This window comes from Aythya marila (genome assembly GCF_965140915.1).
Source record: "Aythya marila genome assembly, chromosome: 10".
Lineage (NCBI taxonomy): Eukaryota > Metazoa > Chordata > Aves > Anseriformes > Anatidae > Aythya > Aythya marila.
Window position 1 is genome coordinate 4,014,548 of NC_139051.1, and position 14,926 is coordinate 4,029,473.

Here is a 14,926-nt window from a genome sequence, read left to right on the forward strand (position 1 = left end):
TTGGCTTCACCGGTTCCCTGTTCCAGCTCGCTGTACGGTTTCACAAACTCTGCCACTGGCACGTCACGAAGAGCTGTGCAGAAGGGGGAGGTGCAGGAGTGCAGCAGGGCGCTGAAGGCAGCGTGAGCAGGAATGGTGCTGGGTACTGAGCTGCAGCCGGGTGCCTGCTGGAGACTGAAGTAGGTGTATCCAAAGACAAAACATAAGGGTATGGGATTTCACAAAAATTGGCTGAGAATCATCTGTATTTCATGGGATACCCTACTTCAAGGCTTAACTAGTGTTTGTTCTTCAGTGCTTATTTTTCATTCCTGTGGTAAGGAGTTTTTATAGGGACTTACTTACTGGGTACGCGTATAAGATGCATATCCTGAAAGCAGAAGTGTGTTTGCTGTGCTTTGTGTTCCTCCTGTGTGGGATTCCCTGTTTGATGTGTTGCATGCATGTGCATACATAAAATCTCCGTGTGAACGTGTGAACCCAAGCAAATCCACTGAAGAGCTGTTTTTCTTTTCCATTTGCTTTCATTTTGTTTCAGTGTTCTGTCTCCTCAGCTGAAGATCATCACGCGTGTGTTGCTGACACTTTCATCTTTTCCCATCATTGTTACCACATCTGAAAACCATGCTTGTATTCCCTCAGCTATTTTATTGCTGTTGTTGATCGACAACTGTACCAGGCATTGCTCTGAGCTCCCAAAGGCAGGGAGATGTGCTTCTGTCACTGCTCGGCCACCCCCTGCAGGACTTCGGCTGCCGGAGGAGGAGGAGGGTGGCTGTTGGTAAGGGCTGCTGCAGTGAAACAGAGGGAATGCCTACCTCCAGTGTAACTAAACTGCCTTTGATATAACTTTCTGCTGACTTACTTTAAATCAGTCTCCCCTGGAATGTCAGGACTGGGATGGGATTGCTGATGGCAGTGTCACAGAGTCCTTCAGAGCCATGTTTTTACCCCTGCTGTTCCCAGCCTGCCTTCACCATCTACCATTCCCACTCGTGTATCACTCAGACACAAATTTATTTTTTTATTCTTGTAACAGAAGAGATGTATGATCTTGAGAGACAACATGATGAAAGTTTAATCTACATTAATGTCGGTGTATCTTAGCAAAGAAGGGTTGAGCTGCCAAAAAAAGCAGCTGTCTTGTTTCCCATCCTATCTTGGTATGTGCAGTGTGACTTAGTAGAGATCATTTCCACAATCTGTAAATTAAATATAATTTTATATATTCCCTTTCCAGTGAAAGTATGGGGGAAAAAAACACATAAGATTAGAGTCAGTATGTTAGTGGTAATAGCAAATTGTCTGAAAAGTCAGAAAAACGCCCCAGACCATGAATACAGACTATAGTGCCCCGTCTCTGGGATGCTTTATCTGCATACTTACTCAAAGTCAGTTTTGTAAATACAGTGTAATCTTCTGGTCGTGTTTCACAAATGAAGTGTCCCGTAGTGGTGTACAAAATCATATTTTTATTACAAGAACGTATAGCATGTTTTAAACATATACAGGATTTGGAAGTGTTCCAAGGCAGAGGTAAGGTGGGCATCACTGAAGTCATCTCTGTGCAGAAGATGCTGCATTCACCAGCACAGGCAGCTGCTCACTGTGCAGCCGTGGGCTGAAAGAGGAGCTGGGAGCTGCCTCTGCTAACACAGGCACAGCTCTGGGGTTCCTGAATGCCCATGCTGAGCAGGGATTAAGGCTGGCTAGAGCTGCAGCCTCTGTGAGGACAGAGATGTTAAGCTACAGTAATCTAAAATTGTAATTAATGAAGAAGGACTACTTCTTTGTTGAGAATTAGTGTTCGAGTCACTAATTTACATAGTTACTTGGCAGTTGAGTAAATGTAGTGGATGTTGTAAATGGTTCAGGCTGGCAGCTTGACAGCTAGAACCAAAAAGTTGAGCAAAATTTTAATTCCATGTATAATTTCTTTTTAAAAGAGCATACTTCTTTGTAGTCAAAATAGTTCGGTTTGACAGGTTTGGTTTGACAGGCATTGATGGTGATGGAATCTGAAAGTTCAGCAGTTATACTTGGGGTTGTCATTTCTTTTGCATTCTTCCCTGACTTTTCTTCAATTGCTTCTTTTCCAAAGTAGTGCTTTCTATACACATTTTTTTTTATTTTTATTTGCCATTGCTTTGTGCTCTCAGTGTTCTTTTTCTATACTGTGGTCTTCCCCATCTTTTCACTTTCTTTCTCTGTCTATATATTTTGCAGCATGGAATTACTCCACAACAAGCAACAAACAAAAATGTTGTGCTCAAACAGCAGGGGGAGTTCTGATCTTTTTTCCTTTTTTTAATTCTGTAAAATGTAATTTCATCCATGTTCAGGTTTCATAGCCTAGGAGGAGCCAGTCTCTTGGGAGAGGGTTATTAGATTCCATTTGCAGTAGTGGCTGTTTTCATTTGAATGTTTTTTCCCCCATTAAGCAGTGAAAATATTTTTTTTTTTGTTGTTTAGTGTGCCAGCCTTTAACCCCTTAGCAACTCCCATCAGAAAACTGAAGGAGGAGATTTTAGTTAATTGGAATTTACACAAGGAAGAGAAGTTACTAACAAGGAATAATTGCATATGAACAGAAACAAACCGACTGCAGAAAGATTTCTGGTTGTGGAATGAGGAAATGTTCAAGGCTTTATCTTTTTCTGCATTTATCAACTGTACGTCAAATGGCACTTTCTTGAGCCTGAAGTGAATTTTTCTTTCTGGAGGGAGGCTCAGCTTGCCAAGTTACTTTGTAACTAAGAGCAGTAGGGAAAGTTCTGCTTAATTTAAAGCAATTGTTAGCTGTTAGGCAATGGTATCACTTACACGGGCTTACACAATTGCTGTGGCTTCTGGGTGCCTGATCCTGCTCTGGGCTGTGTGTTTCCAACTTTATTTTTTCCCAATGCAGGTGTTTGTGTAGGCATACAGAGAAATAGGCTTTATGTTTTTTTTCAGCAGGGGAATGATGATGGGGCATAACCTTTTTGTTATCCGTGAGTTACTTTCCAGCTTGTTTTTTTCTTTTTTTTTTTTTTGATGTGGTATAGAGCCATACAGTGAGAAGAAAGGAGAGGCAGGGGGAGGGGGCTTCTTGAGCTGTTGAGAATTACATGCATGACTGTGCCTCGAGGCTTCAGTCTTGCAGAGATTTTCTTGCTGAAGTCGGAGGCTCTGCATCCACAGAGATGTGGGAGCCGAGGGGCAGTCATCTGACTGCAATTCTGAGACGGTGAATCAACTTTAAGTTACAAGGTGGTTGTAGATAGCTGTTATTAAAGTCTCAAAGGTGGGAAGAAGATAGAAATCATAATGACTAATTTCTAGTGAATTACAGAAATAAAAATCTATTTCCAGGAAGAGCTGCGGTTTTGAAGTGTCTGCTGGACATTCACAAGATTTTTAGGGAGGGCGACCCTGCCTACCTCCTTAACGATCTCTTCATTACAGACTACTGCGTCTGGATTCAAAAAACCAAGTAAGTTCTGAACTTGTTATTGATGTGGGAAAGGTTTTTAGCATACTGCATGTAGGAACAAATAATCAGTAAAACTAAAATACAGGCTACATCCTATAAAGAGAAATGTTTTCAGTTATTTCATTTCGTAACCTTGTTATCCAGGTATTCCTACAACATGGGAGAAGACATCCAGTTCATTTTTTTATTTAGTGGCATCACTGGAGAAGGGAGGGAGGAGTTGCGTTTTAAATATAGGTGTGAATTTTCATTGATTATTAATGGTTTAGGGGAAAAACAGCTTTAGGGGAATTTTCATGCCATTGCAGTCCCAGGAGTAAGAGATTTTTGAGAACTTATGTAACGTCCGGAAGATGGTTGGAACAAATTCGAGTTCAGCATTGAATTTACAATTACTTACAGTATTGACAGCTTCCAATTCAGGTCAAATGCACATGCAGACAGTTTAAATCCGTATGAAACAGTTGATTTATGAACTATAGCAGGTGTACCAATTGATTATTAACACCAGAATAAGTGTCTCAAATCTGTGTGCTGTATACTGTTGCCCCTGTAGTTGCTTGCCAGCTCACTCTGCCTGGCAATGTGCTTCAGCTTCCACTCCTCTGGAGAGGAAACAGTGACTCTGCCACTTCCAGACTAAATCTGGGAATCACGGCCTTCCTAATACAAATACAAAAAGTGCCATTGTCATGTTTGATAATATAGCAACATAGCAATTTCCTAACAATGGGTAAAAGTAGTCTTTGCCTTCTAGCTCACAATTCAAGATGGGTTATCTGTGGGTAAGAAATAGTGTGCAAGATACTAGAAGTGGTGAGGGGATATAGAGGGAGCTTGATAATTCTCACAATCAGAAAGGGCAGTGTGCAAGCTGGCTCACTTCTCTTTCATAAGTTAAAGGCCTTTTGTTCACAACTGCTTAGTATGTGCTATTCATATAGATGAGTCGTCTTCTTCTCTATATGTTAAAAGGATCACGCTCCTGCAGGTGATGATGCACAAAAGCAACTACGGATGTTTCCAATATTTTTTGATTGATGAAACCTGGTTAGTTACAAGAGCAGCCAGTTCGTTCCAAATCTCCATTTCTGAGGGGTCTTTTTTGCCAAGACCTTTAATACAAGTATGGGGAAATTCATGTTCAGGTTGAAGTTGACTTGAAAAAGTAAATGAAAGAGGGAGTTATTTCATGATCTTTCACAAATAAATGAGTCACAGAACAGTGATATCACTGCTGCCCATATCAGTGAATTCAGTGATAAGGAGGTCAGTCAGAAAACCCAAGAATTTCTTTAAACGTAGCAGAAGAAAATGTATGGTAGATATAAGTGACTGCTACATTAACACATTTACTGCCAGACACATACATTATGTACCAGTTAAGCAGAACTGACAGCTTCTGGAAAGAGGGCAATTAAGCTATCTTACTGTCATAATGACATGGCACAATAGTTGTCTGTCATTAGGAGAACAAGAGAAAGAGGAACAGTAGAAACCATTGCCTATTTTTAGGAATGAACTTGCCTGAATCAGGAAAGCATTTAAGCATATGCTTAAGTCATTCCTGGTTCAGTTTAGCAGTGAAGCGTGTGCTTGAAGTTAAGCATGTTCTAGGTGAGTGGGGGCACTTTTTTTTCCCCTTGTAAGTGTTGAAGGGAATTACTGAGTCCACTTTTCACTCAGAAAATACCTAACAGATTTGGAAAGGAGTGGTGAATAGTCTGGTAAGAGCAAGGGTTCCAGCTCCTCAAGGTGAGTAAGGCATTGGGATGGGAGGGTGGTACACATGCGGTTCCAGGGGCAGAAAGTTGTTACAGCTCTCTGATAATTGCCTCTGTGGGAAAGAGTTTTGGGAGGGGAAAGAATTCATAGGTTTCTTTAGTGGTCTTTTAATGAAATAATTTGCATACCCACTTGGTTTGGATACTTTCTCTGTTTTGTTTCTTAGCTATTCTTTGCTCTGTGCAAGCTTCATTAATCTTCTTTGTCTCCGTTTTCTCCTCTCTATTCATAGGTGTAGTCCCAGGTTACTCTCAAAAATCAGTGAAGGGTTTTTCTTTTCTTCCTCTCTTTCCATGAGATGTTACCCAGTCCTAGTGGAGGTTGGGGCCTCTGTTTAACAGTTAAAACAGATTGTAGGTTATTTTTAGTGAAGAATCTGGGCACTTTAAAAACAGCTGGAAGCAAGATTTTTAGCTCACCTGTACTGGCAGAGAAAACTCTGGGAGTCATAGGTTTAGGAAAAAAACAATGACATAGGCAGAAGTACAATGGATATATCGTATGGTAGTAAGAGAATAATAGTCAAGATGAAGCCTTTGGGATGGGAGCACCACAGGTAGTTACTACCTTTTCAATTTCAGAGTGGAAACAAAACCTTATAGCCAGCGGTGTGTCAATAGCAGATTACAAATTTGGTTTGAGATCATCATTTGGCTGTGGCTAAATTAGATGAATAAGTGCATGTGTCACTGGGCTGGCAGAAGATGATTTATTTTAAGCACAGTGTGTCTGGAATTGGAAATGATTAAGCTTCTGAATAAAAACAAATGCAGGTGGCTAATAGTCAGTTGGATATGGTGAGTACAATCCAGTGCTCTAATTCTAAGGATTTTTTGAGAAACTGATTTTATTGAGGTAATTGTAACTAAAAGTAAATTCTTGGAAATCTTAGATAATAAAAGATATTAGCTAGTATAGCTGAAGTTTCATCTTTTCTTTTGCAGTCTTAAGTTTAGTTTTACCTGCTTTTTAGACTTCCAGCTTGCTTGTGAAATAAATACGGTTCTGTGGTATAAAATGGCATGTAAAATCATTTTAATTCCATCGTGTTTTGAAGGAAGGGAGCATGTTGCTCGGCAAAACCTATCAGAAGAGAGAAAAGTAAAGGTTAACCTGGGTAACAAAAGCTCGACAAAGACCTATGCAGGCAGCTTGTCGTAAGTCTCGGCAGGTGGTGTCAACATTTATGTTGAAAAGCCAGATGCAGCCAGATGGAAAATTGCATCTTTAACCCCTGAGGTCATAATGACATGTCATCACTTCATTTGATCCCCCTGCTAAGTGAGCTTATCATCCACCCTGCTGTCACTTCTGTTACTACTTTCATTTCCATAATAAAATTAAATTTAATTTGTCTGGTTTGCATGCTTTTCTTCTTTAGGTCAGAGCTTTTACAAACCGCTCTGATACATATGGCAGCCTCTCCAAAGTGAGGTTACAACTGGACTTGTATTAAAGTCTGAGCTTTTCTGTCTTTTGCACCATTCTGGTATAAAAAGCAGAAGATGATGAGGGAGAGGAGAGAGAGCTTTGGGGAACCACTGGTTGTCTCATAGCTACGTTTGGGCTGTGAAGAGCGGGGAATCAAGTGTGGGTTTATTGCAGAAGAACTTCTTCCCTTCCCTTTCCTTGCTGGAGGATAGTTCTGTCTGTGACCCCGTAGGAGTTGTTTCCCTTACAGATAGATGTCAGAGTAGTTCACCCACTGACTTCTGCTGTGCTGAGGTTCCTTTGTGTAGCCTGATGTCTTTCTCCAGTGCTTTGTACTCCAGTTTGCACCGCTCTGTTCGTAGCTCAGCCGTGTGATGCTGCTGGCTGTAAGATCAGTGGCGGAGTGCAGGGCTGAACAGCTTCGAGTCGTGGTGCAGGCAGTTAAGTGCATGCCGTTCTGCATCCCTGTGGAAGAAAACAATTGAGCCCATGCCGATTTAAAGTATGTTTACCTAACATTTAAATACATGTTTAGGTTTAAACATATACCACTTCATTATTGGTAAACGTATGTTTCCTGTGTTCCTGAAATGGATTTGAAGCTGGTAGGGCCCCTGGCAGTTCTCCAGGGGTAGTTACACTTAGGCAGTTTTATGGTTTATACATCTCCAAAGTTCGTGGGTTCAAGGAATGCAGAAGAGTAAGATGTTTGATCCCATATAATTTGCATTGTATTTTCAACAGCATATTTTTATCTTGCCATCTCATATTTTTTTCATGATCCGTTCTACTGCAAAAAATTCTGAAGTCATTATTCACATGGTGTGTTGCTGTAGATTTGACTCACGGTAAAGGAGATCTGTTACGTTAAGAGGGATGAGCCACTAAATTGCTTCAGCATGTCCCGTGGAACTGTGCCTGCAACTTGATTTATGACACCTGCGTACAGGCTGCTTTGGTGTGTACATGCTCTGCAGTCACACCTCCTCGTTGCAGAGTACAGATACTTACACCTACGACAAATGTAATCTTGCTAATTTGGATGACTCCAGGTATAACGTGCCAGTTCAAGCATGGACTGTTTGCTTTAGAGTAAGCTTTAAAGAACCAGGATCCCTGGTGTCATTTATGCAGCCTCTGTAGAAGCTGGTATCTTTATTGAAACTAGACTAAAGCCAAGTCAATATTGCTAAACGTGTTCCGTTTGCTTCTGTTGATTTGCAGGTTAGACATACCCTAAAAGATATCCTAGCTTCATAGCTCTGTTTTCCTTTTCATCTCTTTGTTATAATCAAAACCTAGTCCTTGTTACAACATAATTACCTAGTCAGAAGCCAGCAGGGAGTTGCTGCTTGATGTGTAGGGTGTGAAGTTCTCTAAATAAATGTAGGATTAATTACACTCACAGTGTGTCATTGAGGTGATGAGATTGACTGTGATTGTTCAGCTCCCCTTCCCTTTTCCCTAGGCTTTCTGAATTACTCTTTTAATCAATACAGCGTAATGTGGGCCTGAAGGTTTACGGGCTGCTGTTGCAAAGGCATCAAGGAGTACAAGTCTTTCAGAAAAAAGTAAGATCGGCGAGATTTAGGATTTTTAAGATAAGAAATGATAAAGCCACTAAAGTAGGGGAATAAGGATCTCAGCCTTCGGCATTATAGTTTTAGTCCATTGCTGTGGTTTGGTAGAGGGAAGATTTCTGTATATTGGTTCTGACCTCTTTTGTTGGCTTTAACTGATATTAAATATTTATTTTACAAGTGATCAACTGTTTATATATGGGGGAAAAAAAGGCAGCCTACTCATGTTTTTTTCCAAACATACATTTGATAATCAGAGTGGTGCTGATAGCTTGCTGTTGTGCCCATCTAAACACACTGTACCATCAAATGGTCAAAAGCCTCTTCCGTTTATTCAGCTGTTAGCATAACTATGTGTCTGTTACTAATTTACATCAAGTTCTGTCCTCTGTGGAGCATCTTATTTGTAGTACTTTCCTTCTGTTTTGTTACATTGGCTCCCCCATGTACTCTTCTGTGCTTGCTTGTAGGGCAAAGAGCGTTTAAGAGCAGCTTATGTATGACAGCCCTCCTGAAAGAACTGCTTCAAGCTTCCGCTCGATTTGGGAAAATATTTTTATAACATATAACATCTTTAAGCTTGTGTAGTCAAATATTATGATCTTTAGGTGAATATAAATAGCTGTATGTTAAAAATTGTTTCTGAAATTTATTATCCATCTGCAAACTTAAAATTTGACCCCGTCATTATTTGCTGAGATCTAGAAAACTCTGGAAGGTCATATAGAAACTACTTTGTGCCATTTTTGCATCTGTTTCTTGGCTTTTTTTTTTTTTTTTCGGTGGTTTGGACCTTTGGAAAGATCAAAATACTAGAGGAAAAACGGACTTTCAAAAATCTTTCAGTCTTTGCTTTTTTGCGACTTACAGGGTTAATGTTCTTGAAGTCCTATTCTTTGTGGCTTTGCAGTGTTCCTAGGAGTAACTTAGCTGTAACATCCAGCTAAGGACTACCCTCAAATGAGAGGTGAATGGCGTAGATCTTGTTGACTGCATATCTATGATGAAAATACTAAGTTCAGAAAGGAAGATTCAGGAACAAAACTATCCAAACAGACTGTTAAATGGTATGCTGCTAGCAAGCTAGTTTATTAATTTTTCTCTGTGTGTGTGTCTGTGTGTGTGTGGGGATCATTAGCAGAGAAGAAGTATTAATCAGTGGCTGAAAGCATTCTCTTGTTAGAAGAATATGCTAATTTTCAGCTGTTAACCTCTTGGATTCAGCAGCCATGATTCAGAAGAACAAAAGCATAAGCAGTAATATATTCTGGATGAAAATCCTGTTTCTTGGTTTTGTGGGATTAAACTGATTGGTACGGTATGTTTAAGCGTTTCCTACAGTTAAGATCTTAAGAAGAATACAACTCACAGGATTGTATTTTATGTGAATTACACTTCCATGGTCAACTGCAGTCTGCTTTGGCTGTAGTGTGGGTTTTACTTTACCTTCATTACTGCCAAATTAAGCTTAATTTATTGAAAGATACGGGAATTACAGGTTTGATAAAATTCCAGTATTCCAAGTAGGTGGTGCAGAGAAAAGCAAAATTGCTTTCACATTGCTTTGAAAGCAGCCTTGCCATTAGCATCTGCTTTTAGTGTATGCTCTCATGTAGCTGGTTATATTATTTATTAGTCAACAACCTCCTTGCCACCAGTACAAAATCCCTTCTTTTGATGTATTTTGTAGTTAAAGAACTATATTTTTCACTGTTTTTCTTGAATGGTATTGTTATCTGGATACACTGAAGCCCCTTAATTCCCCCCCCATATTCTGTGTAAAACAAAACAACTTGTTGGACTGTGGAGATCATGTTTTGAAGGTTATTCTTTCCTTTGCAGTTTCCACTCAATATTGAGGTCCATGCAGGTACAAGGGATAAAATAAAAAATCTTGGTGTGCTGCACTGTGATCACGCTTTTTCAGTGAATGAAGTAAGAAAGCTGTTCTGTTTCGTTTTTGTGGCTGCAATGCCTTGCAACAGTAGCACACGATTACAAGCCTCTGTTAATGTATTTCCCTCTTACCAGGCTTTGCAAACTGGCATTCCTATTGCTGGCAGACTACATTTGCTTACTGCTTGAAGTAATCGTGCTGCTTTAGGTTTGCTTTTCTACCACTTCTTTGTTGGCCTGTGGTAGTGTATTAACTTTCAGATGTTTCAGCTGGTTTTCAAAGTTTTACCAGTAATGGGAGTGGCTGCTTCAAATGGGATCTTTGCAGGCTCCTGAGGTTCATTTTACACCTATTTCAGTTTACGTACCACTGACCCTTGGAGTAACTAATGTGTCAGTGTTCTAGGAAATACTGGAAAAGGGGAGGAAAAAAAAAAAAAGGAAAAGACGGGATTTTTTGTTTCTTTATGAAATGAGGATCATCCATTGTCTTTGGAGTCTTTGAGTACTAGCTGATAACTTAAGCAATCTGTAAGAAAATACAGAGTATGTCTCTTTTAGATAAAATTTCTGGTGACATTTAAAGTTGTTCTTTTTTCTAAAGTAGGAAATAATGATTTGAACAGATGAGTTGCACAGACTGACCCAGATTGGCAACATATGCTTATTTGAACAACATGCATTTTAATACAATCAAGTATAAGATGGCACATTTACAATAAGAGATTGTAGATTATGGTTATGAATTGAAGAACATAAGACAGTTGAGGGCAGGAAAAATAGCTTGGGTCATGCTCGAGAACAGTTTGAACTTGAGTACCTATTCATCTCTCAATAGGTAAGAGCGTGCGCACGGTGTTTCACTGAAGAAGCAGAATGGTATCGCTTAGGAGAAAAGTGGCACGACCTCAGACTGCATCATTTGTGAGCCTGCTAAGAGACTGACTAATTCTAGAGTCTACTTTTAAAAAATGTTGAAAATTGGTGAGAGTTACAGGACAAAAAGCTCTATGAATGTGCATGTCTGAATGACCCACGTTATGGCAAAGAACTGGAAAAACTTAGTGGGTCATTCTTAAGAAAGATTGATTTTTGACATGTCTGCAAGTATGCTGGGGCAGAGATTTGTTGTTTAGCTATTGTGTAATACAAGAAAAACAACAAAAATGCAGCTAAAATTCATCTAATTGAATATGAAACAGGAAAAATTCAGACCAGCAGTATGTTGCGTTCCCTCATTCTCCGTAGGTTGTTGGGTGATTTTTGTGCTGTTTTATGTTTCCATCAAGACAGCGTAACTCGTGGTTCATACCTCATGGCTCAAACACTGGCTATGGATATGGTGCAGAAAGTATTTGAGATTCTTCACGATTTGTTACTAAAATAGGCTTTTCTAGTCTTTTTTTTTTTTTTTTTTTTAAAAAAAAAAAAAAAGATAAAATGAAATGCTATCATTTAGCACTTAGACCTTAGGTAAGGGCTTACCAATTGATCAGAGTGCATGAGCAGTTGGTGCCTGAATTGGTAGAGGACCCAAATTTTATTTATTTTCATGCCAAGTCATCTGCTTTTAATCCTTAGATCACAGTTCTTTGATTTAAAAATAGCAACTAAGAATTTGCAGGCACATTGTGTTTGTCTCATCTTTCACTATTTTGATGCATGTTTTTAATATAGTTTCTCTTTGTTTACTGTCATCCTGAGCTGCCATGCTTCTCATTAAATATTGCATCTTATTTAAGGCCCGAGGTGTCGCTTCAATTGTCTGCAGAGCAGTAGGTGTACGCGGAGCACTTTGTAAATAACAATACCCAAGTAATGTAATATACTGACTTAAGAGGCTTAAAGCAAAACAGTGTTTGCCCTAAAGGCTGAAAAATGTGATAGACAGGTGGGTATAATGCCAGAAATTTCCCTTTATATATGTTTTAGCAAGCCCTGTAAAGCATGGATTCTAACAAGGGATTTAATCTCTCCTCCCAGCTGCTAGCTGCAGTTTCCTTTGATGTTTTCCTTTCCTTTCCTCTCTTGTTTTTTTTTCCCCTATTTATTCCATCGCTTTTCTATAGCTCGTATTCCTTCAGGCTGTGTCTGCATGCACCTTGCTGCGGGTAGAGAAGGGGAAGAAGAAAGCCAGTTTTTTCCCCCTCAGGCCCTTGCTTTGATTTCCCCAAGTTGTGGGGAGGCAGCTCCTGCCTGCCTGCCGAAGGGTCAGCGCTCGGTGCCGTGTCTGCAGTCGGCACATCTCGGCCGGCTTCTGCTCCGACGGGGGAAGGATGGGCTCATGTAGTTGCTGCCTTTCTGAGCAGGTGGAGCGTGCAGCTGTGATCAAAGCGGGGAGCCGATGTGCAGCCTGATAATGCCTTCCTGTTGTGTTTTCAGCCCTGTCAGTGCTGCCTCTGTTTCATCCGCCCGCTCCCACCCCTCGCGGTGATTCCCCCGTACATCTCAACACCGAACAGGGATGGCACGAGAGAAACCGTGCTGAAGGGGTTGGGATGATCGTTTAACTTGGGACCTGTCCCCACTATTCCCTGGGGACTCCTTCCCGCAAGGACCGTGGCTGCGGGCTGCACGATGGCTGCAGGCTTTCCTGCCGTGGTGGGGAGCCAGGTGTGCGGCCACCTCGGTGGGACGTGGCCTCATCACCCCCAAAAGGTGTAAGAGGTGAGATCCTGCCCCAGGGCAGCCGATACGAGGTACCCTGAAAGCACAGGGTGGTGGCAGAGGAGATGAGAGGAGGCCACGGTGAAGCCCAAGCTACAGGTAAACAGCAATTCAGAAATTTCCAAGTGAGATGCTGCTGACGTAGGACAAGTGTCGGCATTCTGTTTCTGTCACACAGCCAACAATTGCTATCGCATCTTAAAATCCGTTCCTTTCTCTGTGTCTGTTCTGTGGCGAGTTCCTATAAATCTTGCGTTATGTTATTTACCATATAGAACTTTGGAAGCCGTGCAGTTGCTGGATGTTTAGGCTGGTTGCAACTTATTGAAGCTATTTTGGCAACACTGAGCTGTTTCTAAACTCAGTTAAAGCATTCTTAAAACATAAACACTGTTCAGTTTCTTTTTATAGTCCAGTATTAATTACAAGCCTGTTTTTTCTTCTGAATATTTTCGTAGCATCATATACATAAGCTGTCCTTGATTTCTTTTATAATCCATGATATGTTTAGTTTCAACTTATCAAAAGACCAAGTAATGAAAGTAAAATGTTACACTGGAAAGCTTCATCTTTTTTTTAAATATTTATAAATGTGAAGTTCAGCTCATACAGTATTTAGATTCTTTATGAAAGAAATGCTGTGGAACTACAGAATAAATATGGAGGGAAAAGTCACTTGAAATACTCAGATTTATTAACATAAAGAAGTCACTTAAATTGAAATGATGGTGCTGCGTTTCATATTTGATTTATGTTTAACAGACTGTAATACTTTAAGCTCTGTAGATAGCAGTTCGTGTTTACATGACTGTGAGTTGGCTTGCAGCGTAAGTTATCGCTCTTAGCTCAGAATTCAGGCAATGCCCTTTGGAAGCCAGAATTTCGGGATGAAAGCATTTTCTGTTGCCCATAAGCCTGTTGGATTCTTCCACGTCAGCCTTTGTTTTGTGCTCAGGACTCCTGTCTGTCACCTGAAGACGAATGGTGAGTTTCTCTTGTCTGTTCTCCCTCCTAATGGGAGACTTTTTTGAACCCAGTGCTCCCATTTTTATGGCGTGATTTTCTTATCTTTAAGATAAAGATTCAGTGAGCAGCAAATACGGTTCCAGTCTCCACTTTGTCTGATGTCTACAAAGGAGGAAGAAGGGGGAAAAAAAGTTCTATAAACTTGGTACAAATCCCATCCTTGTGCCCTGGTTTCTTCTCAGCCCTTGACACCTCCACCAGGCAAGAGGCAGCAGCTGGTCTGAGCGCCGATGGGCTGGTTGGTACCTGCAGTTGGGATGTGCATGCTGTGGTCTCCCACCAACCCAGCACACAGTGGTTGTGTTCTGCCTGCCCTTCTCATGGGGCTGTCTATTTCTGATGTGATTCTGCTTATTTTCACGAAACATGCGGGATTTCAAAGATTTTTTTTCAACCTGTAGTTTCTCTTAAATTTGATTGAAGTTGCCTGTTACTTTGAAAATTTGTTATAAAGGAAATAATTAACAGTAAGTATAGACAGTATAAGTGTGCAGACCTGGATTATTTAGACTAAAAATCAGAATCCGTTCTCTTAAGAAAAATGGAAAGAGTGAATTCTTACCTGCACTTGCACATCCTGAATAGACTGGGCGCGTTATTTTAGCAGCTGGCTTTTCATAAGGATGTTTATAAACTATGTGGTTTTCAGTGCTGTGTTCTAGAGACTTTTTTTTTTTTTTTTTTACCTATAAAGATAGTGGTTAGTCTCGTACTAAATCGTGTGAACAGATGTTGCATTGTTTGTGTTGTGTTTACACTCATCTGTCTTTCTTTTGCTGTAGATAATGTAGAAGATTAGTTAAAGTTTAGGTCAATTTTTAGCCAGGTCCTGAAGAAAATGGTCCTCTTTCTCCTTCACAAACACATTAAATTCAGCTTTGTTCTTAGGTTAGCTTTGGTACGCATTGATCAGAGTTAATGAGATTTTAATGGGGTTATTTATTGGTTCTGCCTCTTACTATAAAATATGTAATAAACTAAGCGCACAGAACTGTTGAATGGTGCTGCTTGAGTTTATCTCGCTGCCTGTTAATGATATTACCTTTTCCGTGATTCTTTCAGATCT

General features: G+C 40.3%; 1 protein-coding gene across 2 annotated transcripts in view; it reads left to right on the forward strand.

Moving 5' to 3' along the window:
• Nucleotides 1-14,926, forward strand: part of SHQ1 (SHQ1, H/ACA ribonucleoprotein assembly factor) — a 45,877-nt gene that overhangs the window by 20,828 nt on the left and 10,123 nt on the right. For both annotated transcript variants that reach the window (XM_082767836.1, XM_082767835.1), the window contains exon 12: nt 3,355-3,475. In XM_082767836.1, the coding sequence (XP_082623962.1) occupies nt 3,355-3,475 (121 nt within the window). The remainder of the gene's footprint in view (nt 1-3,354; nt 3,476-14,926) is intronic.